Here is a 24,420-nt window from a genome sequence, read left to right on the forward strand (position 1 = left end):
GATCGCAGGGACTGAGCCCTGTGGAACTGAGCCCTGTGGAACTGAGCCCTGTGGAACTGAGCCCTGTGGAACTGAGCCCTGTGGAACTGAGCCCTGTGGAACTGAGCCCTGTGGAACTGATAAGGTAAAGGAGAGAGAGAGGGAAAGAGAGAGAGAGAGGGAGAAATCAATAGGACAAAATCTGAGCTCACCAGTTGGTCGCCATGAACTTTGAAGACGCAGAGATAGCAGAGGAAAAGAACTGGCACGAGCTGGAACCCAGCTTTTCTCTCAAAGTCTTCCTCACCGTTCTCTACAGCCTCATCCTGGTGACGGGAATTTTGGGTAATGCTGTGACCATCCGGGTGACACAGGTGCTCCGGCGCAATGGCTACCTGCAGAAGAACGTGACGGACCACATGGTGAGCCTGGCGTGCTCCGACCTGTTGGTGCTCCTCATTGGCATGCCTGTGGAGCTCTACAGCGCCACCTGGTTTCCCTTCACCACCTCCTCGGGCGACGCCTCCTGCAAGATCTACAACTTCCTGTTTGAGGCCTGCAGCTATGCCACCATCCTCAATGTGGCCACTCTGAGTTTCGAGCGCTACACGGCCATCTGCCACCCATTCCAGTTCAAGGCCCTGACGGGTAGGCGGACCTCCTGCCTCATCGCCTTCGCCTGGCTGGCCTCCGTGGCCGTGGCGCTGCCGCTGCTGATGGCCACAGGAACCGAGGGGCACGTCCCACCCCGGGCCGACAGGCCCGCTCAGAACCTAACCTTCTGCACCAACCTGAGGGAGCGCTGGGTCATGTACAGGGTCAGCATCTTCACAGCGTTCATCGTCTACATGGTGGTGCTGGTCTGCGTGGCCGTCATGTGCCGGGCCATGATCCTGGTCCTGCGAAAACCGATGGGAGCAGGAGAGGTCAAAGGAGCTCAAAGTTCAAAGGTCAAGACGGCCAGGAAGCAGACCATCCTGTTTCTAGGTATGTTTGGTTTATGACTTTTATTATACATATTTTATTATACTTTTCCTTCTTGATGTAGCTGTGTGTATATGTGCATGTGAGAGAGAGAAAGCAGTCCGGGTGCAGAAAGAGAGAGAGAGAGAGAGAGAGAGAGAGAGAGAGAGAGAGAGAGAGAGAGAGAGAGAGAGAGAGAGAGAGAGAGAGAGAGAGAGAGAGAGAGAGAGACAGACACACTGCTTGTGTCTACTCTAAATGTCCCCTCAAGAGTAAAAAGCTAGTGTAAGTAAAATGTTCTTATTGTGTGTGTGTGTGTGTGTGTGTGTGTGTGTGTGTGTGTGTGTGTGTGTGTGTGTGTGTGTGTGTGTGTGTGTGTGTGTGTGTGTGTGTGTGTGTGTGTGTGTGTGTGTGTGTGCAAGGATGTCGGCGTGTGTCTGTGAGTGTATGCATGCTGTCAGGTTGTCAAACAGTCTTCCTATGTTTATCACTGGATGGGACGTGTAAAATTGACCCTGTGCCCCTAGCTATCAACATGAGTCTCATGTTCCGCCACAATAGTTGAGAAAAAGAGGGGAAGTCCGCACACCGTTAGCTCCCAGTAGAATTTTTTTAATAAATAGTTTCAGGCGCACCCATTTTTATATGTCGCGAGTAAATAATAATACGAAAAAAATGAAAAAGTTCACAACTCGTCGCATAGATCAGCTTTTTTCACTATGTTCACTATTTTACTACAATATAGAGCACCGAAGTCCTGACATCATTGCCAGTAGAGGGCGCTTTTGTGCAGGATCGTGGCTTTACTTTTTGTGTTGATATCCTCATTGGGGAATCTTAGATCGCTTCATATAAGAACTGTGTTCCAAAAATAAACACACCACCCTGGCGATTTTACTCATATGGACATGAAGCATCGACTGAAGGTGTAAATGTACACATTTACCCAAAGAGTAACACAATATAAACACTAGAAACGAGTCAAACAACCCAAAGACTACATTACCCATGAACGCGTGATTTCAGACCCGGAAGTAGTAGTTCCTTTAAGGCTTTTAAGGCAGAATTCTTTCCATTTTCGCCAGAAACAGGCTGTATCAAATATGAATGAATATCATAAACGATGCAGAGCCACCCCCCTGACAAAAACGCCAGGGTGGTGTGTTTATGTTTGGAACACAGTTCTTATATGACGTGATCTGAGATTCCCAAATGGGGATTTCAACACAAAAAATAAAGCCACAAACCCGTGAAACAGCGCCCTCTAGTGGCGTCAGACTTCAGTGCTCTATATGGCTTACAGCGCAATGCCATTTTGATAGAGGTTTGGGCAGTGTAGTTTGTACCTTGTCATAGTCCAATTGGTTCCATATGCTCCATTGCTCCATTGATTTGAAATTGATATTCCAAAAATAGTCTCCTCATTGACTTACATTGCACAGTGAAACAACTCACAAAGTCACTCTTTTGGCAAATAAATGAACGCATGCTGATTCTTCCAAAAATATAACACCACAAAACCAATAATAGAAAAAAGAAAGAAAAAAAGGTTCAACTTCATGTTGACTACTATTTGAAGATCCGGATCCGCAGATTTCTGCATGGGAAAAAGTCATACAAATCATATCTATTATTATTTATTTTGTTCTGGATGTTTGTCCTAGGATGTTTATACTAGGATTACTGCCATCGGAGTTTAGACTGTCAGTTGCAAATACAAATATAGTTATGCTCAGTCGACGCAAAACACTGTATGGCAATTGCCTGGAAAATACAGAGGTACCAACAGTTGAACATTGGATTAAACGCTTTCCACTAGTCATGGAAAAACTAACTTATGAAGCCCAGTCCACACCAATGATTTGCATAATGATTCAACAAGTTGCAACTTGCTACCATTTGCAACAGAATCCCCTAACTGTGCCGACCTGCGACTGGGCTTAAGATGCAGAGCTTTGTTGATATATGGGGACATTTTGTTGAGTTTCTTGAAGATTGCCATCTAAGAGATTTGAATATATTGTGTATATATTTTCTTTGTCTCTGTGAAGTGTTTATTTAGTATTGTTCATGTATCAGTGTTAGGTAACTGCTGGTTCATAGATTTTTTTAAATTACTGATCAAATGGTGTGGTGTAAAAAAAATAAAAACATATACTATACAGTATATAGCCCTGTAGTCATATAGTCCATCCGTCCGTCCGTCCGTCGGTCTGTCTTAAGGCTGTGGCTTTCTCCTCTCCAATGACATAGACATTCCTGGTATTACATACATATCTAAAATACCCTGACACACTCATGACTTGAATGTGTCATGTAGCCTAGTGTTGTTACATACATTACCAATCAGCAGCATATGAATTCATTCTCTGCTCTTTACAGCTCCCAGTCCAGTGGTGATCAACTGTGGTGATATTTCTTGCTGTTTTCCTTTTCCAATCAGCTCATGCACATGCAATTTATGCAACAAGCCAAAAAGGAATCAATTTGAAGAGCTTAGTCACATATTACATGCACAGCTTGTTAACCATGAAGTGTGAATCACAAATCATGCATAAATTATTCATCTGGACCTTCTCCTCTATTGTCTGAAAGCCGTCACACCTTTTCCAGCTCATCTTTAACTTTTATTCTGATGCCGAAGAGATAAATTACAAAAATAACAAGGAGCCACAATGTAATTTCTATGGCAAGCAGCAAGGGTAGCATTGTGTTAGTTGGTATATTTGTCATTCCTGCCATATCTTTGCATGGCCTGTGGAGACGACGCGAGTCCCTTAAGATTTTAGATTCCTTAGCTGTCTCAGCCCAGTGGCTGCAGAGAGGTAAATGCTGGTGTCACAGCGGGTAACGGGCTCACTGCTTGGACTGATTGCAAGGTATTGATTTCACAGTCTGACTGGCACTGAATATGTGCAAGGGGTGTGTGGGACAGCTATTTGTAAGCAATTCTATACATTTTCTGTATAATTTCTGTTTGAGTGTAACAGCTCCAGCTAAAATCAGGATTTGTCATCTGGGCATCTCCACACATGCAGACATTCAATATCTTTATTTAGAACTGTGTTGCTAGTAAATGTTCATGCTTTTGAGCAAGATGGTGACCTGATATATTTGAATACATACCAAAGGTTCAGCCACTTGCAGCCTGCAGAACATAAATAGCTAATAGTAATACACAATAATTACACTTTGTTTATGAATCAAACAGTTATATTCTGTAAATTAGAATAGAATAAAATAGTCCTTTATTTATTAAGTAGAAGCCAGGCAATAGGTATCCTCCTGATTTTTTCCTGTGCTATAGTGAGTGGTGTCTTCACTTGTTCACCACATGAAAACGGCTTCTGTATTTTGTGAATCTGTATTTTATTTAGTCTCTTCCGGTGTATTATCTATGTCCTATTGTGTATTGGGGTGGGGAGCTTGTTTTGTGTTTCTGTGTTTGTGTTAGGGTTAGGGTGTAAATAATATTTTAATATATTTTATGCTGTTATTTGTGTATCTTTGTATGTTTTGTTTGTTTGTTTATTATGGGAAAATTTGAATAAACAGATTGAAAAAAATAATAATAGAATAGAATAGAATAGAATAGAATTGAATACTTTATTGGCAACGATTAAACAACACAGTGTCACCAATTAAAAGCAACAAATGGATTGAACACAAAAAGGCAAAGCTTGTTTACATTACAAATGAATTCAATGAACGATGAATGATCAAGATTCAAGATTGGGTAAAAACTCATTAGGGACTGAGGTAATGTGATGGTCATTTTTGCTCTTTATTTCAATTTGTTTGTGTGTTAAATGGTTAAAAGGTTAAACTAATTGAATATCCTTATTACTGTTGGAGTATGTTATTGTAATGTACTGTAGGAGTATTTTATAGCAATTATATTATAGCTATTATATTAAATACTACATTATTTATTATGGTAAAAAGTGTAGACTACTTTAACGGATACTTACGCACATCAACATCATATTGCTGGGTTGAATATAAACATACATAATGACAGACAGATAGTTGGGTTGCACATCATTCCAAAATGCAGACCTGGGGGTCAGAGGTCATTCCACAGCTTGGGAGCCAGGAGGGAGAAGAGTCTAGGATGCTTGGAGCATTGGTCAGCGTGTCAAAGGGAAGGGAGGGGCAGATGTCTTGGGTTAGCTATATATGTGTGCAGGAAGGGGTGTAGGGGACGGGGTGGATCATGTCCTGAAGGTAACGGGGGTGCCATGCCCTTGTAGGTCATCAGTGTTTTTTACTGAGTGCGGGCAGCAACTGGAAGCCAGTGAAGGGAACGCAGAAGTGGGGTGACGTGAACATTTTGGGAGGTTGAAGGCCAGGCATGCTGCAGCATTCTGGATCATTTGGAGGGGCTTCAGTGAGCATGCTGCGAGGCCAATAAGGAGTTGCAATGGTACTGGAGATGACTGAGGCCTGGATAATGAGCTGGACAGACTCCTTGGTGAGGAAGGGTCTGATCCTCTAGATGTGGTAAAGTATAAACCTACATGATGGAGGTGATCGCTGCAATGTTTGCATTGAAGGACAGCTGACCATCCGGGCCACTCTCAGGTTCTTTGCAGTTTGAGCATGCAGGAGTGAGGGTGTTGTTGATGGAAATGGAAAGATTGTGCAGGGGGCAGGACATCCATTGTGAGATGTCAGCCAGGCATGCACCCCCCTAGCTGGACATAGTATACGGTACACTTGTAGAATACCATGTATGGTGTGTATGGACACAGCATGCACAGTCTGTGTTGAATATAGACACTTGATCCACATGAGAGCTGTTGTAGGAAATGTCATTCAAATAATGATAGAGATGATGGCAGTCCAATTAGCGCAGGATAAATAGTGGAACCGAACGTAGAAGGAGTTGTGCCTCAGTTACACACAAGTATGCTGGTCTGTGGTGGCATCTGACACTGTGTATGTAGAAACGTTGACCTTACCAGAATTTAATCAGTAAATGTGTCTCTCTAAAAATGGTTGAAGTGATTCACAAAATGAGACAACTAACAATACTCTCTGCTATGAACTGAGTTGTGCGCACGTGTGTGTGTGTGTGTGTGTGTGTGTTTGTGTGTGTGTGTGTGTGTGTGTGTGTGTGTGTGTGTGTGTGTGTGTGTGTGTGCACACACGTGCGTGCGTACGTGCGTGCGTGTCTTTGTGTTTGTTTGTAAACTGCCTACTTTAAGGCAGAGAGATATAGATATACCAAGAGAAATATTTCCTGAAATTGATGACATGGGAGTTAAATATTTAACAGAGCTGTTGGCATGTATTATTGTCCCCATTGCCCCTTAGCAAGGATTAGCATAAGGACGATAATCAACAGATGTTAGACATACCAGTCGTTTAATCGTAAATTTATGGACGGTCCTGCTACTTGGTGTCCCTGTGTGTCTAGTGTTGTGTGGTATTATTACCAAGCATCTGACACTGTGTATGTACGTCATCCATCTTTTAAGACAAACACTGAGGGGTACAATTGTGTTTAGTAGTATCAATAAATATTCATGAGCACTGATTCAGAATGTACAGTGTGTTTTTTATTGCTGATATACAGGCCATAATGGCGTGATATTTTATTTTTATTATCTCATATCTGTTGCACAGCCAACCTCAATAATTGAGATGATTGCAGAATGATCAAAATGCTCTTTAGACAGCCATGCTGACCATCATTTCTGTGTGACTAAGCAATATTTTTTTAATTGGAATATTAAAAGAACCACATGGATTTTGCCCAGAGCTATGCTATAGTGTTATCATCTAGTACAGAAAGCTAGCTTCAGAATTGAAGCTGAAACAGCCTGATATAAACAGCTGTGGTAGCAGCTGCAGTGCAGCTTCCTAATTTTCATATTGAAATATCTCTAAAATGGGAGGTCAACAGGCTGGCATCAATAATATCTGACCACTTACTCTCAGATCTATTGACTTAGTTTGTGTCACAAGTGAGTACGCTGCACCCTCTGTATTTGAATAGGACATTTGATTTGACTATGTGTGACTTGTCATTATTGCAGTGGAGTATTTTGTACTGAGACCCAGTAGAAAGAAATACTTGGTATTTCCATATCATGGAACTGTATTGTCTTTATGCAACAATCTAATAAATACCTTCACAAGACTTGCTTTCTTCAAGGGGAAATAAGGACTGAATTAACTAACATGTGTCAATACAATACTGTCAGAATACTGGTTAACTGTTCCCTACTACCATGGATATGTTATTATGCAAGGGATGGCCACACATACATAACATAAATGTATGACATGAGTCTCTGTTGAAAGTTGTCTGTACTGTGTACTAAGCACCGATGTCAATTATCTCTGGAAATACAACACCACTCTCCTGTTGCCGCTCTGCTTTACCTTGGAATAACTTTTAATCCCAGTTGTGGTTTCAGAAAGTAATTAAAAGTAGTGCATGAAGTCGTTAAGGTGCCCACACATCGCATCTAGGATGGAAGGTTAATTGCTTCAGATACCTTTTTAGTGACCTGGAGCAAGCATTTGTGAAGTGAATATTAATTTTATAGTTGCTGCCTTCAGCCTTTTGTCTTGTGACCTTTTTTATATCCAAAATTGTGATGTGGAGAGTCATAGTCAGTCTCAGATGGGCACTGAGAAGACATGTGATTTTGCGAGCGAAAGGATATAACTAGGAGTATAACTAGAAAAATAAAATGGAGGTTGGGGAGGCTATTGTTCAAGTCTTTATAGACAGCGTAGATAACAGATAGTACTTATGTGGCCCGGCATTCATCATTACTCATACCTAAGAGCAAGCAATGTGCTCTCTATAGGATGGGAACCTGTGATTCCAACAGTGTGACAACATAGATCTGATGCATATGCTGCATACAAATTGTGATGGTATGCCGTAGACAGAAAAAAATGCATGTTCACTGTTTTCATTAGAAGAACAACAAAGTATAAATTAAAATGTGCTGTCTGGAAGGTGTAGACTAGAGAGAGGTGGCCGAACTACAGTATGTTTCACCCGTCAATTGAAATGGTCCCGATTTACGGGGGCCCCTGATAGTCAGGGACCAGATGCAGGGGACTGACACGCAAGAATTGAATTATTCACCCGCAGTGTCTTCTGTTTCTACTGTACCCTATTTGGCAAAAGAGATCAAACTTGTGGGAATGTGTGAGTGAGTCAAACCTGGCTTATAAACGTAGTTGCAAGCCGGTGTCAGAAAATAGCAGATCTACAAGCTCCGATTGGGCTCTAATAATTGAAAGGCCTTGTGAGTGTGAAAATACACCCCCCGTGACAGTTAAACTCTGACCCTGTTTGTAACCTAAGGCTGTTTGACGATTGAATCCTCTTTGGTCTTTGATAAACCATGTCCTCCCCTTATGAACCTCTCTCTCCAAGCTTACCAGGAGGTGGCTATAGCTCATAAACCGTGACAAGCCTATTGCCACACACAGACCCCCGTCCCATGGATCGATGGGGTTCGTTTATTGTGCAAGACTGCAGATGCTGCTGCTCTGCTGGGTTCTTGTAAAGCGTTTTTACTGAGCGACTGGCAGGGAGAATAAACCTCTGGGAGGATTTGTTGCCGGAGATGCATGAACCCCACTGGGCAGGTCGATGAATGTGCCGCTTTCACTCTGTTCTATCTCTCTCTCTCTCTCTCTTTTGCACTTTTATACCTTTTTCACCTTTCTATTTCGTCCACCCTCCCTCTTTCTCCAACCCTTCTGGCTCCCTCTCTTTCCACCTCCCCTCTTCCCCCCTATCCCTCTCTCCCCCTCCTGCCTTGGCCTACACCACCAACCTGTCTGTCTGTCTGTCTGTCTGTCTCTCTCTCTCTCTCCCCCGAATGACAGTCGGTTAGTTTAATGATGTGCTCCTGAGCTCTGCACCCCAGCAGCTAGCTAGCTACGCTAACGGCCAGGCTTCACAGAAGTGACAGCAGAGCCCCCCCCCGGCTCATGGGAGACCATTCTTGGTGTGTGTGTGTGTGTGTGTGTGTGTGTGTGTGTGTGTGTGTGTGTGTGTGTGTGTGTGTGTGTGTGTGTGTGTGTGTGTGTGTGTGTGTAGTAGTAGTAGTAGTAATAGTAGTAGTAAATCTTTATTTCGGTCCATTAAAAAAAAAACATGTGTGTGTGTGTGTGTGTGTGTGTGTGTGTGTGTGTGTGTGTGTGTGTGTGTGTGTGTGTGTGTGTGTGTGTGTGTGTGTCTGTCTGTGTGTGTGTGTGTGTGTGTGTCAGTGTTTGTGTGTGCGATTCATGGACCACCATGTGTAGGGTGTGTTTATTTGTCTGCTTAGGCTCAGGGCTTGTAGAGCAGCAGATTTGATGCATGCCATCACTGTAATGCATCATAATTTCATAATGTGATGCAAACCATGTATGTATTTGTTTGTTTGTTTCACTTTAACTAACACTAACACAATTTCTGCTAATCAAGTGAATTTGTACTTCCCCCCTTATTACACCTCTGCTGCCTCCCAGTGACCTCAGTAATAGCTGGCCTCTTGCATTTTGAAAAACAAAAGAAGATTTGAGAAATGGTTGAGCAGAGAGCCAGAACAAGGCATGAAATAGTTCGATGAAAGTATGTGCAACATACAGTGGGCATGATGACTTAACAAGATGACTTAACATCTGACTTGGCCCTACGTAACTGGGCTAGTTAGGTGTTAGTGTATAGGCCACCAGTAGGTAGGAATAGAGGCGTAAGTATTGTGCACATTCTATCAGCAATAAAAATGGCATATACATAGACTTACCTGGCCTTCTGTATACTTGGACTTGACGGATATAAATGAATATCTATCATATTAATATAGTCATATAGTAATGTAGGCATATGTACAAAGAGTGTCAACAGTAAAATCGTACATATAGACATGTAGATGTACTGTAGTTGATAAATATAAAATATACCCTGTACAGTAGGCCTAGGTACAGGTGTATGTGCAATCTATCACCAGTATATGTGCATACTGAGATGTTTGAACTAGTTGCACTCAGACAAGCAAGCACGCACACTCACACACACGTACATCCCAGAAGACAACCTCCAAGGCAAAAACAGACAGGGCTCTCAAGGTCTCGAGACCAAGACGTATTTTAAGGAACATGTTGTTGTCCTCCTGAGAGGCCCCTCTGGCATGTTTCTAGGTTGCTGAGGCTGAACAGGTGAGGAGAATCTGGAGGATTGTTTTCTTTTTCTTCTTGTATCGTTTCCTTTGGGAGGGAAACAGCAGAAGTAAAGAGTAAAGGAGCTATGCCTTTATCCAAACAAGCAAATCATCCGTTTCTCACATTTGGTCTTGAAAAGGCAATTAAAAACCAAGTGGAGAAGAAAGGATGAGCTCTCCAGGTTGCTTGGTGTTTTGATCATTTCTGCAAGTGAATTTTCACCGAGTGGGTTGTGAACTATCACTGGCATGGCATCTGATTAATAATTCATGCACTGGATACTGACATCTTAGTACACGTACATAACTTTAACCCTAGTCTCCCAACATTCGGCAAAAATAGACACGGTATGAGTGCAGATTAGGACCCAAATGCAGCAGACAAGGTTCAAATCAAAAGTCAACAGGTTTATTATTAAACTAAAGTTTTCCCAATCAACTGGGCAGATCAAAACCTTATCAAGAACTATAGTTACTTTTACAGATGACTCAGCATAAACATAAACCTCACACCTACATTGAAATCAGTGAAATGACAAACATAATAAGACAAAACATGAAATGACAAAATAAGATACACAAGAATCACAGGGGAATTAACAGAACTCAGAGTTACAAAACTAAACAAGTAAATGTAAATCAGGCAAACAAAACTAAGACCTAAACCAAACAGGGAACTAAGGTCCAAGTTGACGAACATGGTTTAAATCCAAAGGTCGAGTGACACGTACAAGCGTTGTGGGCTTAGATTGCCTATTTTAGCATAGTGATTTGGTGTAGAGGCAAAAAAGTAGGGGAACAAGTAGGCTATAGATCCCGGAGGGACCACGGTCAACTGAGTATAGGGTTTAAGTGGTTAAGGTCAGGTGTGTGTGTGTGTGTGTGTGTGTGTGTGTGTGTGTGTGTGTGTGTGTGTGTGTGTGTGTGTGTGCGTGTGTGTGCGCGTGTGTGTATGTGTGTATGTGTTTGTGTGTGTGTGTGTGTGTGTGTGTGTGTGTGTGTGTGTGTGTGTGTGTGTGTGCGCGTGTGTGTGTGTGTGTGTGTGTGTGTGTGTGCATGTGTGTGCGTGTGCGTGTGTGTGTGTGTAGGACCACAATGGAAACGAGTCCCTAGGACTTTTTTTGCTCCACACTAAATATCTGCGCCGAAAATAGCAGAATTAAAAACTCACAACAAGCTTTTAGATTTGCTATTTTTGAAAGGTTTTAATTATTTTTGAAATATTTCTTTTTGTAATTATTGAAATGGGGCATTCTGCATAATGAGTACTTTAAGTAAATTTTCATGCCAATACGTTTGTACTTTTACGAAATACAATTTTGAATGCAGGACTTTTACTTTTTAGTATTTCTACATTGTAGTATTGCTACTTTTACTTCTACTACTTCTTCCACCACTGGCAATCCCTGTTTTAATTAAAGTAAAACCAACCCTGGCTTGGAATCTGCAAAGGCATTAGTATTGATTGATTCAGCTCTGTGATGATGTCAGTGTTGGTGGTGATTGGTGATCGTGTCCACTGTACCCTTGATGAGCTCTGACCTTCAGTTGAAATCAAAATAATGGTATTTGTTTACGGTCAATATAGTTGGTAATGCATCTGAACACTGACTCTACATTGTTGTCAGTGTGTAGCTGTTATCAATATTAGTAAACTGCTAATTAGTATTTAGTGTCACATTTTAGAGAGTAGAGATTTGATTTTTTTTTAGTTGAATTGAATTGAATTGAATTGAGACATTGGCTTTTTAGTAAGAAAAGCAATAACAATACATTATACTCTCTCTCTCCCCCTCTCTCTGGTGTAAACAGTAGTTTAAAATAGCAACCTTTGATTAAGTGATAAACTAAATAAATGAACACACGGGAATGTCATTGGTTGTGACACACACACATTGCAATGTTATCACATAAATGCATGGTGGTCGATCAGAACATAATACACGGACGGACAGTGCATTAACGATAACAAAAAACATGTAGTTTAAGAATATTGTCTTCAATTTGTCTTATTCCCCTATCCCAGCCAGTCCCATTATTATTAATCGGAATAACATGACAGATTCCTTTTGCATCAATATTCGTTCATTTTCAACCTCTTGGGTGGGAATGCGAGGGCATGCCGTTCGGCACCTGGGGGTGGGGGTGCGACTGTACCCTCAGCACCCCTAGTTCCCTCGGCTATGAATTTAATTGAATCAATTTACTGCACATTGTACAGTAAATGATACTGTTCGACCGGATCAAAGCCCTGGATCCCTATCGAACGTTGCACATCTTCCAAGTAGAGATCTGACAAGTAGATCTGACTACCCCAATCATTGAGGAGTCAGAATGATACGTGATTTCCTCTGCATGCAAATGGAGGAATCCTCTGCCCAGAAGGGGGGGAAAGGAATGATTAAACAACTTGTCAACATGCCAAAAGCCACTTGAGGCTATGCCAAGTGTGCTGACAGCACTTAAACACGCACTGACTGATTCATTCTCAACACTCAAGAACATTCTCACTGAGTACCTTCATCATCTTCATCAACACAAGGCCCATTGATCCAGCTGGCATTCATGAAGGACCTAGATTATCAAGGATGAGTGGAAGGACCTTATACTTGGGGAATTTAACCACTTAAACCCTATGAGCGGTGTCGCCTGGGGCTCTATACTATGTAGATCTTCTATGATTTCCCTCTACAACATATCTCTTCGACAAAAATAGCTGATCTACATGCTTAATTTCGTATGGTGATTGTAATTATTGTTTTATTTAAAGTTGTAGATTACTGATTCAATTTGTATTCACAATTTGGTCAAATTTCATTGATTGTAAATAAACTGACATGTACCGGATTTTCAGAATGTTTGCATTAGACACACTATGGACATGTACAGAATATGTACAGAACAACATAAGTACATGGAACTGTATGCATGCCACAACAAGGAAATGTACGATATCATTTACACTTGGGATGGGTGTTAGGAAAAGTGACTCCTCTGAGTACAGAAGGATTATCTATTAGGGTACATCCAAGAAGAGAAAGTCTCCCTTAGGATGATTACATTACTTCGAACCTGACTAATATTCACCAATGTATTTGGTCTAATGACTATAATTTCTGTTAGCATGATAATTAATTTCCCCACACTTTCCCTCGGATATGAGCTAATGAGCATTATGAATAGTCACTTTTTTATCCATTTGCTGCAAGAGGGGAGATTACTCTATTTGTGCCTGGCAGATCAGCAAATGTAGATTTTCTCTGGCCGGTCTCTCTCTAATATGAGATCCCAATACATCTTCTTTTCATTTCCATATTACATTGATGTAAAGATGTAATGAAATCATTGGAGCTCCCCGGATGAATGTGTAACCGGTCGGCATCAAAAAGATTTAGAAATATGTTTAGTGGTTTAGTCCAGGGTTTCCCAAACATAGGGTCGTGACCAGGCCTGGAATTTTGTCATTTTAGGGGCAAGGCCACTTGGCCTTTGGTGTTGTCCATTTTTTGAGGGCATGAAGGCCAAATGCCAGGTCAGGAAGGGCATCAAATAAAACAAGATTTTAGTCCATTGAAAGAATGAATTGAACGTAAGGGTTAAGGATGATTTTAAATGTAATATGTAGACTCTGCAGGGACTTAAGGGAGTCACATTGTGACGCGTTGTGAGCTTGTAGATTACCATTTCAGTCGCCTATATTTTAAATAGGGTGTAAGAGATTAATTGTATTTTGTTAATTGTATGTTTGGGTCCCAGGGACGGCGGGGAGACACCAATTTTCTCTTTTGTGTCTCAAACTGATGCTGTTTTGTAACCCCTTGTTTAGTCTACTTACACCCCAATTGTTTGGAATGTAGTGCTTTGGATGTAACGTAATGATCCCAGAAAGTTTTGACACTTTCACAGATCACAGGGAAGACTTTGAAAGATTGAAATCCAGCTTGTTTTTTCTGTCACAACGTTTGCAGTGACTTCATGCGTTCATGTGGAAATCTTCAGTGAGAGCATGTTTGGTGGTTTAGTGAAGTCGAGTGTCTCAAACACGCTGTTGTTGTTGTTGTTGTTGTTTGAATGCAATGCGGTTCTCTATTTCACAGCACAAATGTGGTATGATGAACCTGCTGTCTCCTCTGACAGTGCATGGAAAGTTCCAGGAAAGCGTATGCTTCCTGTCATGTGTTGTGGTAATGCCTCCCTTCGCCGCAGGAAGCAATGTATTTCTGTCAGGACGAAAACATTTGAGTGACATCTTTTCAGTTGAACTGCATATTGCTTTTGAAAATGTGTATTAATTATTAAGTAGGGCTGGGAAATATATCGATATATCGCTATCGTTATATGAGACTAGATATCTTTGGGGATTTTGGATATCATGATATCGTGATATGGAATAAGTGTTGTCTTTCACTGGCTTTAATCACTTATTATATACTTTGTCAAACATTTTCAAAATGAGTGAAAATAGCCGATACAAGCTCACGATGTGTCTTGATGCAGCACAAATGTTAGAACAATTTAAGATGATTGATATTATTGTCCCAATACGCTATTATCGCAATATCGATATTGAGGTATTTGGTCAAAAATATTGTGATATTTGATTTTGTCCATATTGCCAGCCTTATTATGTGTGAGTGTATGATCAATCACAGCTCAACAAGACTGACCATCTCTAACCCTGTAAACTGTGTTAAATAACAATGTATAATGACCTGTCGTTACATCACTGTCTAATTATCCACTGTACCCGAAAGTAATGACAATCAGACGGACTCCAGCAGAGACAGGAAATTAATTGCTTCAATAATCTGGTCTAATTGCTTTCTAATTAGTTGGCAGTTATAGTTCTTGCCCGCAGCAGAGAGACAGTAAATCTTCACCCGTGAGAGTGTGCATGCATCTGGTTGTGTCAGTGAGTGTTCAACACTGTCATGAGGTCAGAATTGATAACGGGCTGCGGAAGCGACCAGCGTGGCAACAGATATTCAAACAAATGAGAGTATTTCACACAGATCAGAATTCAGGACTGTTAAGTAGTTCAGACAGGGAGACCCCTGTTACTGAACAAACCAGTGTTTGAATGTTGTACAGTAGGGCCAGTTTGTGAATTGTAACACAAGACTCTATAGTGACTCATCCAGCTATAGCTACCCAGGGCATTCCTTGTGCAGTCTAGCAGGTGAAAACGGAGCAAAATGTAATGGTTTCTCTTGGGGATGGACCCAAAATGGAAATGCAACAGTAAAGCAGGCATGTAGTAAGAACTGGGACTTCTTCTATGTCTACAGCTGGCAACTGTATGCGATTTGCCTACTGCATTGCCTAGACCACTGTTTCTCAAACATTTTCATGTCAAGAACCTGTAAATTGATACATATTAGGCTGCAGACCCCCATTTGAAAAGATTTGTTGCCATGGGGGACCCTTACACGAGAAGATGTTTGTTTAGATTAAGTACAGAATTCTACAATGGTAAATACTGTACACAGAAGGTTTTGTGTCCACATAGCTCAATTGGGAGAGCACTCACCTTTGGACCACAAGGTTCTGTGTTCGATTCCAGGACAATATGAGTGGCACAGTTTGGGTATTGTGTTGTGCTCCACCTCAGCAATCCATCTCCCAGGGGTGTAGTGCATTGAAAAGGGGACAGACATCCTCGTTCTCGTCTCGGCCGATACCGATATTAAGCAACTCCGACCTGCTCACTGTATACTGTAGGTAGGGAGAGAGAAACCAATGATCTCAATATTCTTGTACAGTACATTCTCTCAATGGATTACCTTTTATCTGGTGAAATTATAGTGAAATTAACCCCTTTCAACCTGGTGTCCCTATTTAGGCCAAGTCATAGGCAAAAAAATGTTAAAAGCAAAAATAGCAGCTCTAAAAGGTTATAACACATTGCATTGCGATGTGTTTCATAATAGGGCTGACGCTGTACCAATTTTCCAGGTGACTGCCCTGACTGAGAAATATACTGTAGGCAGTGTGTCAGATGGAACAAACTTAAAAACAGAATTAACTAGAAAAAGTGCTCCTCGGAGCACAGGTCTCCGCCAGGTCAGGTAGGTTATTGTGGGCCAACAATGTTCGGAATTTGCCAATCAGGATGGAATATGAGAAATCGGACAGAACCATCTTGATCACTTGACTATAGAGATAATGGGTACCGATTTGCATGATGATTGGACAACATTTGTAGGAGTAATACAACAAAGAAAAGTTTTGAAAAAATCGGCCTCCTGGTGGCGCTATAATAGGGCAATGTTAAAGGGTGGCATTTGTTCTTCAACTTAGTGCGAATGTGCTTGTAAAGTGTCACCTCAATCGGACGCTGCGTTCATGATTTGTGGCATTTTGTTCAAAACGGGCCACTTCTGCAAACTTTAGATGTCATTGTTAGCCAATCAGGATGAAATATGAAAAATCAAACAGTTCCATCTTGATCACATGACTATAGAGATCATGTGTACCGATTTGTGTGAAATTTGGATAAAATGTGAAGGCTTAATATCCAAAAATGTGTTATACATAAGTCGGCCTCTTGGTGTCGCTATAAAAGGCAAATGTGAAAAATGCAGGGCGGATGTTTTTCCTTGGCCTCTAGGGAGTGTGCGTGAAAAGTTTCACGCAGATCGGTGCAGTTATAGTTAAAAACACAAATCAGCCTTTTATAGCGCCACCATGAGGCTGATGTGAAAAATGGCAGGTGGCATTTCTTCCTCGGCCTAGTGGGAATGTGTTTGTGAAATTTCACGGAAATCACAAGCTGCGTTCATGATTTTAGGCATTTTGTTCAAAACGGACCAATCCTGCACATTTTGGAAGGCAACCTTAGCCAATGAGGATGGAATATGGGGAATGGGACAGATCCGTGTTGATCACATGACTATAGAGATACTGTGTACCGATTTGCATGACGTTTGGATAAAATCTGTAGGAGTAATGTAAAAAAATGGGTTTTGAACAAATTGGCCTCCAGGTGGCGCTATAACGGACCCATGTGAAACATTTGAGGCAGAGGTTCTGAATTGGCATCCAGGGAGTGTGTGTCCACAGTTTCGGAGCGACCGGGCCAACGGTGCCGGAGATTTGGTGGTAACACACAGACAGGACACACGGACGGACACACGGACGGACGGACGGACAGGGGCGAAAACATACTCTCTCGCCATGCCTTTCGGCCTGGCGGAGACAATTAAAGGGCCACAGTTTTTCACCTGTAGGCCCTACACTATTCTGGCCTTGAGTTCATACTCAGTTTGTCACTGAGTCATCACCATCACTGTTTCAGGCGTATTTGAAAACGTACCATTAATGCTTGCAGAGCTTTCAACACATTTAACAAGAATGCACTCAATGCAGACCACTGCCAAGGCTGACAAATATCCCATACTGCACACAATGCAGACCTCTGCCGAGGCTGACAAATATCCCATAATGCACTCAATGCAGACCTCTGCAGAGGCTGAAAAATATCCCAGAATGCACTCAGTGCAGACCTCTGCCAAGGCTGAAAAATATCTCAGTTTGCTGAGAAAGTTTGGCCTGATGTATGGTGTGTTAGAAGGTTATATGGTCACCAAAATCAATAGGTTTCTTCGTTTTGGGAACATGAATGTGTGACGAATAAACAATCCGAAAATCTGTTACGAATATTACGGACGGTAGCTGGAGATTAGCTGCTCACAGACACAATGCCGGACGGACATACTGACGGACGGACACACAGATGGATGGTATACTGACAGACGGACAGGGGCGAAAACATAGTCTCCGACCTTCGGCCATCCGATCCGGCCTAGTGGATTCTGGAAATGGATTCTGATTTGAAAATTGTAAGTTTGACCTGATGGTGGCACTAGAGGAAAGGTCATAGGGTGACCAAAATAAATCAGCTTATTCTTCTTGAGAACATTACATTTCATGGCAATCCGGCCATTACTTGTCCAGATAGGATGGTCACTGACAAACAGACAGACAAACAGAAGGATAGTGAAAACCTAATTAACTTGACTGAATGAGTCAAGTTAATCAAGATACAACTTTGTTATCCCAGTGGGGAAATGACTGCAGTGCAGGATACACATAAAACAATGGAAAAGCTTTAAGATTGTACTCAAAGTGCATCCTCTGCCAAAACTATGTAATTGTGAATAAATGTCATTTTGATCTTGTCATTGGTTGTGACCTTGTCCTTTGACCTTGTTGACTCAAAGGTCATGAAAATCCACCTGTACATTTTTTTCATTGACGCCAAGTGACATCTTAACATGATTCCTCATCATGAAACAAGTTTTGTGAGTTATTTATTGTTAGCTTTTTTGATGTGAATGGAAAAAATACACTCCTGCCAAGGAGAGACGACATGCACATGTTACAGAATATGAATTAAACGATAATGTATTATTTAAGAATGAGTGTTTGAGAACAGGTCATGAGAAAGTTATATTCAGTCAATCTATTGAAAAATCTAGCAAAACTCACCCTGGTATGATTTATTTATTAAACACAGCGATAAGAATTCATTATCTGCACTTTTATCAGTCTGCTTTAACATTCCCTTTCTTTCTAGTCTCCGTTTCTGGTCTGCCCCCCCTTTACCTTCTCTCTGGTTGAGATATTTGTTTCTATACTTTGCTTTTTCCACTCTTCTCATCTTTTTCTTCTCACACTCATCATACCAACTTTGTTATTTTTCTACTACAGTATGTGGCTAAACTCCCTGGCACTTTCTTCATTGAGACATTTGATTCCAGGCCAGCAGGGCTGCAGCAGCTGGTTTCTACCTCAGGACTCTTTTTGTCTCATTTTTGTTCAACCATTACTCTGCTGGATGACATCAGTGTATTATAAAAGTAGTCCCTCATTGCTCGCTTTGCCCTGGCTCCACCGGTGGAGTATTTTCAGGTAGGTTACAACATTTCAGCCAATCAGGAGAGAGTACCCATTTATCAGCTTCATTTTTATAGTGTTCCCGTTCCAATTTTGGCCGCTCATTTCTTTGTGTCAACTTCCAATTTCACTTGTTTAATCTGTATACTGACTGAGTTCTCTATCCTGATTGGATAACATTGGTATCCTGACTTGAAAATGCATTTTCTGTTTAATAAAGAGCTGGAGAGACATAGAGACTGCTGTTACTGAACAGACACTCTATAGCAACTAGTACTATCAGAATATAGAGCTATTTAACACTTATCTTAACCAAAGAAAATCACTTTCCCTTCCTTCAAGGTGCGCTGGTGATTCAGAGGACTGAGTCTCGGGTTTGAATCTGTCTCTTGACCTTGACCTATGCTCTCTTCCTCTCCCATCTTTTCCTGTCACTCTTCATGCCGTCGGGCAGTGCAGAGTTTGTTTCAACGTAGTCTTTAAAAATTCCGATCCTCTATACATCTAAAAGAATACTGTCCTGCCTGTGCTCAAAATGTGAATCACATTTATATACGCAAATGTTGCGCTTTTAAATATCTAGGTGGGAATGGCCGGTCAAAAAATAAAACACTGGTGGGTCCGCAGGTTTAAGGACCTCAGGTTCTGTTGAGTGGTGACAGTTGAGGGTGGGTATAGGTTTAGGTGGGAGAGTGGAGAGTGAGACGGTTATGAAATGGTCGTCTCAGACATGAAGGGGAGTAACAGAGAGGTGGTGCAGGATCTGGAGAACACATTTTATTAGAGTATACATTTCCAGCTCTATGAGTAGGAGGACAAGGAGATGAAGAGAGGTTGAATGAATACAGAAGGGTGGGTAGGTTGAAGTCATCTCCTGGAATGAGAGCTCAAAATGAACTCACTCCCTGTCCTTTTCCCCTTTTGTTAATGAACATGTCCATATTGCCCATATTGCATGTTTCAATATGAAACTCGCCCACAAATCTGTCATGGAATCATATAATCTTACTCTAGTCAAAGGTCAGCCTCTTCCCAAAGTAAATTCCTGCACATTAACCTTTTCATTGATTTATTAAAAAATGTTTCGGTCACCAGGACCTTTCTCAAAGATGATCGATCCTTCTGCTTAACATGTTCTCTAAGACCAGCATGAAAGTTTGAACCAGCTTTGCAAATCAAATCATCAGATACCACAACACCACAATGTTACTTTTCTGTGACATGGCTTCTATGTTTCTCCTTACACTACCCTGGAAATGATTCACTATGTTTTTGGAATTTCAAACACGTCTAAATTATTCAAACACTTCTTCAAAACACCTCCGTCCCTCCCCAGAAGTCCCGTGTGTTTGGTAAACAAGAGTGTGGACATCCATTTTCCTTCGGCAGGAAATGAGATGTGGGACAGAGCAATCTGTTATATTTTGAAAGGCTATTTGGTCACAGTGTGACTCACATTAAAAGCATTGCAGTGAGATGGATAAACAGCAGATAAGAGTAGAGGACTGATGTGATGCTCCTTCTACGGCAGAAGCACATTGAGTCAGATGAGATAAAGCTGTGTGGACCTGTTTTTATGGGTTGCAAGTCAATATGATTTTTTCCCCTTAAAAAAAACATTCCTAAAAATAAAGGGATTTTCTGAATAATAATAATTTTAATAAAATACTGAAAATATCAAATACAAGCTCACAAGATGTCACAATGCAAAGCGTTGTGGGTTTGTAGATCTGCTATTTTCACAATTATAATTTGAGTCCAGAGGAGACACCAAATTTCTGTTTTGGGTCTTGAGCTGAAAACGTTTGGGAACCGATGAGATAAAGGAATTACTCCAAGGTTTTGTTGTTGTACCGTCACCGTGACACCATGCCGTTAGGTTTCATTAAGAGTTAGTCTTTTAGAGTTGGTTTGTTTGCTATGTTTCATAATTACACTGATCAGCCGTGAAGCCCAGTCTCTGCCTCCCTCTCACTATTTCTCCTGCTTTCTCTCTCACTCCACCCCCACCCCCACCTCTCTATCTCCTTATGTCTTATTCCCGCTCTCCCTCCCTCTTTCTGCCCCCCCCCCTTCGCTCTCCCTCTCAGGTCTGATTGTTGGGTCCCTGATGGTGTGCTGGATGCCCAACCAGGTGCGGCGCCTCATGACGGTGGCGAAGCCCAAGGACGAATGGACCGTGTCCTACTTCCGCAGCTACGTGACCCTTCACCCTGTGGGCGACACCTTCTTCTACCTCAGCTCCGTCCTGAACCCCTTCCTATACAACCTCTCCTCCCGGCAGTTCCGGGAGGTTTTCCTGCAGGTGTCTCGCTGCCGCCTCACCATTGAGCATGTCAACAAGCGCACCGTGCTGCGGAACTCCGAGGCTGCCTCCGCCCGTTCGCTGCGGCCCTTGCTACTCAAGTCGCTGCGGCACAGCAAGGCGAGCCGCTCCACCACGCGGGACAGCAAGGACACAGAAGCGCCGCGACCCGTGCTCACGACCTTTCAGACCACCAGCACCACCGACTCCGGAGTGGGCTCGGACACGCAGGAGACCCTGTGCCTGGCGGAACAGTCAGATTCAACCGCCAAGACAAAGAGAGCTGTTCTCTCAGAGAGCGAGATATAACACACAAGTTTAATGCAACATACTGTAAGACACACAGTCAAGGGAACATGACTCAGACTTTTTTCCTTTTTTTATACAATGACACTTGTACTGCATCCAGAAATAAAGATATGGATATTCTGTATGCACAATAAATATAGATCACTACCAACGATGAATGCCGGGCAATAATTATTTCTTAACCTCTTGAACCCTATATACTTCATTGTACGTCAAATAGCTAAAATCAGTGAGAACATTTTATAGACACTTTAATAATAATTTAATAAATAGGTTAACATTAGTGTCAACAATCGAGGAACTGCCCTGGCAAACATAATGACTTGTCCTGCTGGGAATTCCTGACAATGTGGGGAGGGAGATGGCTGAAAACACTGCAGGTGCCAGCTGCTGCCGACTAGACTCACTCATTCTGTGAACCATCATAGGTCGCTGTTTTTCAGTATTTTGGTTAATTTACACACAGATAAACACCTCAGCAGTGAATATGACCCCATCATGTGCAGGAATTGCGTTTGACAGCTGAGTTTCCTCTGTGTTTGACATGGTGACTTCCTTCAGCATCAAAGTCACTTACAGTGCAGAGTAGACAATTCAGTGGCACTTTGGCTTGTGCTGATTGGTCAGCAATCCAATCAAACCAAACCAATTATCTTGCGCCAATATGGCTGACCCGTCAGCCCAAGCGTACCACCCTCTCACCCAGTGCATATGGCTACCGGCTTGGTACTATACGTGATAAATAAACACTGTTTTAAGTAAAACAAAGTCAAATTAGGGACCTTTCAGTAAATGGTTAAGCGGTAAAAGGGTTATTAGCATTGGAAGTGAAATAAGGACGACTTTATGTCCGAAGGAAGAATCAGCTTGATATTATTATATTAATATTCCCAAACAGAAACACCATATTCACTTCTTGATTTGGATTCAGAGATTGTTTTTCTTACAGCATAATAAAACTATAAAAGGATAATAAAACTTTAAAATCCAATAAATCTAGATCAGATCAAATTTAGAAAGAAAAAGGAACAAGATAATTAAAAAAAACCCTGAAGAAACAAAAAGCCATCCTTTACAGGTGAGTGTTAACAAGTTGATACTGAAATAGCTAACTGATGGGCCCACTAGCATTGATTTATAAAGCTTGACACTAATACCCCAATTTAGACTAATTTAGGCTTTATTTAATTTAGGCTTTATTTAATTTATGTTCAGACTGGCAGCCCAAATCAGATTTTTGGTACATCCAGACTGGTTTGATCAAGTCTGAAAAGCAAAAAAAACATCTGTAAACAGATTTTTGCTAATCAAATTTGAACCACATCCCTAGGTAGTTTGACATAACAATCTAAACCTTTCTAAAGATTTGTCTCAGTAACAACATAGTATAACTTACACACACATAGATGTTGTCTGAATACACATATCCGATATGATCACTTGCAAATAACAGTGTGGACAAGTCCTAAAGATCAGATTTGAAAAACTAATCAGATTTGCCTGCAGTCTGAACAAAGCCTTAGATGCCAGGTGAATGCAATTAATGGAGAATTCCACTGCAAAGGAACATTCAAATAATTTACCACACGGAGGCAGAACTGATGAAGTCTCCCTATTAGACAAAGCATCTCTGCAGAGAAATAGTGGCAGAGGTAGTGTTTGTATTCCTTTGTAAAGCAGGCAGCTGAAGCATACTCAGCAGGTTAGGGCTGTACAGTATGTCACGACTGATACTATGGATTCCTGGTAACATAAGGATGCAGGGAATATAGTGATGACCTACATGACTACAGTATGTAGAGATCTGGCTCATTGTGTGTGAGCTCATTTTAATCTGTACCTCCAGTTTGATATGCATTAATGTCTGCATGGGACCCAAATCTATACTGTAAAATCCTCAGTGCTAATTTAACCCTTACGGCTCCATTTGGTTGCATTTGTACACTGTCAGAGTTACAGACCTCTAAGGGTCAATTTAACTATCAATTATTTAGCAGGGGACCTCCTGGAGGGAACATTTCTACAAACACAAGAGATACACAATATTGCATTCCCCTTAAACCAGCTGGCAGAAAAAAAACTTGCAGTTGTTTGGGTCCACAGGAATGGAGTGGTGAACTATTGACCTAGAACGATAATGATGCACAATTTGAACCACTGCTGAAACAATTCGAAATGACAAAATGAGCCGAGCGTTAGTCCATTTTGGGGGAAAATCCATCTGTAATGATTTTACTTCCAGGAATTGTACAGTAGCAAGTAGCAACTGCACACTTTGCAACCTGACAAGAGTTTAAAGGATGTAATACTGTACAACACATTGGTTTTTCATCAGGAATCATATACTTCTTTTAACATTCAATTGACTAACATCAGTTTTCTGTATGTTTTTGACCAGTTTATTATATCTGCAAATATCTTTCCACAGCCTTTAAACACAAGAAACACAAGAATCATTTTACATAATCTATACCAGTGGTTCTCAACCATTTTCATGTGAAGGACCTCCAAATTGATATGTTTTGATACGTTGATACAAACAAACAAACAAACAAACACAGGAGTCCATAGGTGAATGGGAAGAGCCAGATGCCGATATAATACATGCCTTTTTAACACCTGGCCTCACCGGGAATTAAAATCCTTCATACAATACAAATATTTTTTTCAGCTCATGTTTCTCCACATGTCTCTGGGCACACGTCTCTGACATGCGTTTATAGGTTCCACCTCTCCACCAGTCCATTTTGGATCTTCCTGCCCTCTGTGTCTGAAGATCTG

The 24,420-nt window shown here is 41.5% G+C and overlaps 1 protein-coding gene across 1 annotated transcript; it reads left to right on the forward strand.

Annotated features, from left to right (window-relative positions):
• Positions 1 to 203: 203 nt before the first annotated feature.
• On the forward strand, positions 204 to 21,639 carry gpr39 (G protein-coupled receptor 39; the record flags this gene model as incomplete). The annotated part of the gene is made up of 2 exons (XM_080412182.1): positions 204 to 966; positions 21,116 to 21,639. 2 exons carry the CDS (start codon positions 204 to 206, stop codon positions 21,637 to 21,639), a joined length of 1,287 nt encoding a protein of 428 aa, XP_080268308.1.
• Positions 21,640 to 24,420: the final 2,781 nt, after the last annotated feature.

Source organism: Gymnoscopelus braueri, assembly GCF_963280865.1.
Source record: "Gymnoscopelus braueri genome assembly, chromosome: 18".
In the NCBI taxonomy this organism is placed as follows: Eukaryota; Metazoa; Chordata; class Actinopteri; order Myctophiformes; family Myctophidae; genus Gymnoscopelus; species Gymnoscopelus braueri.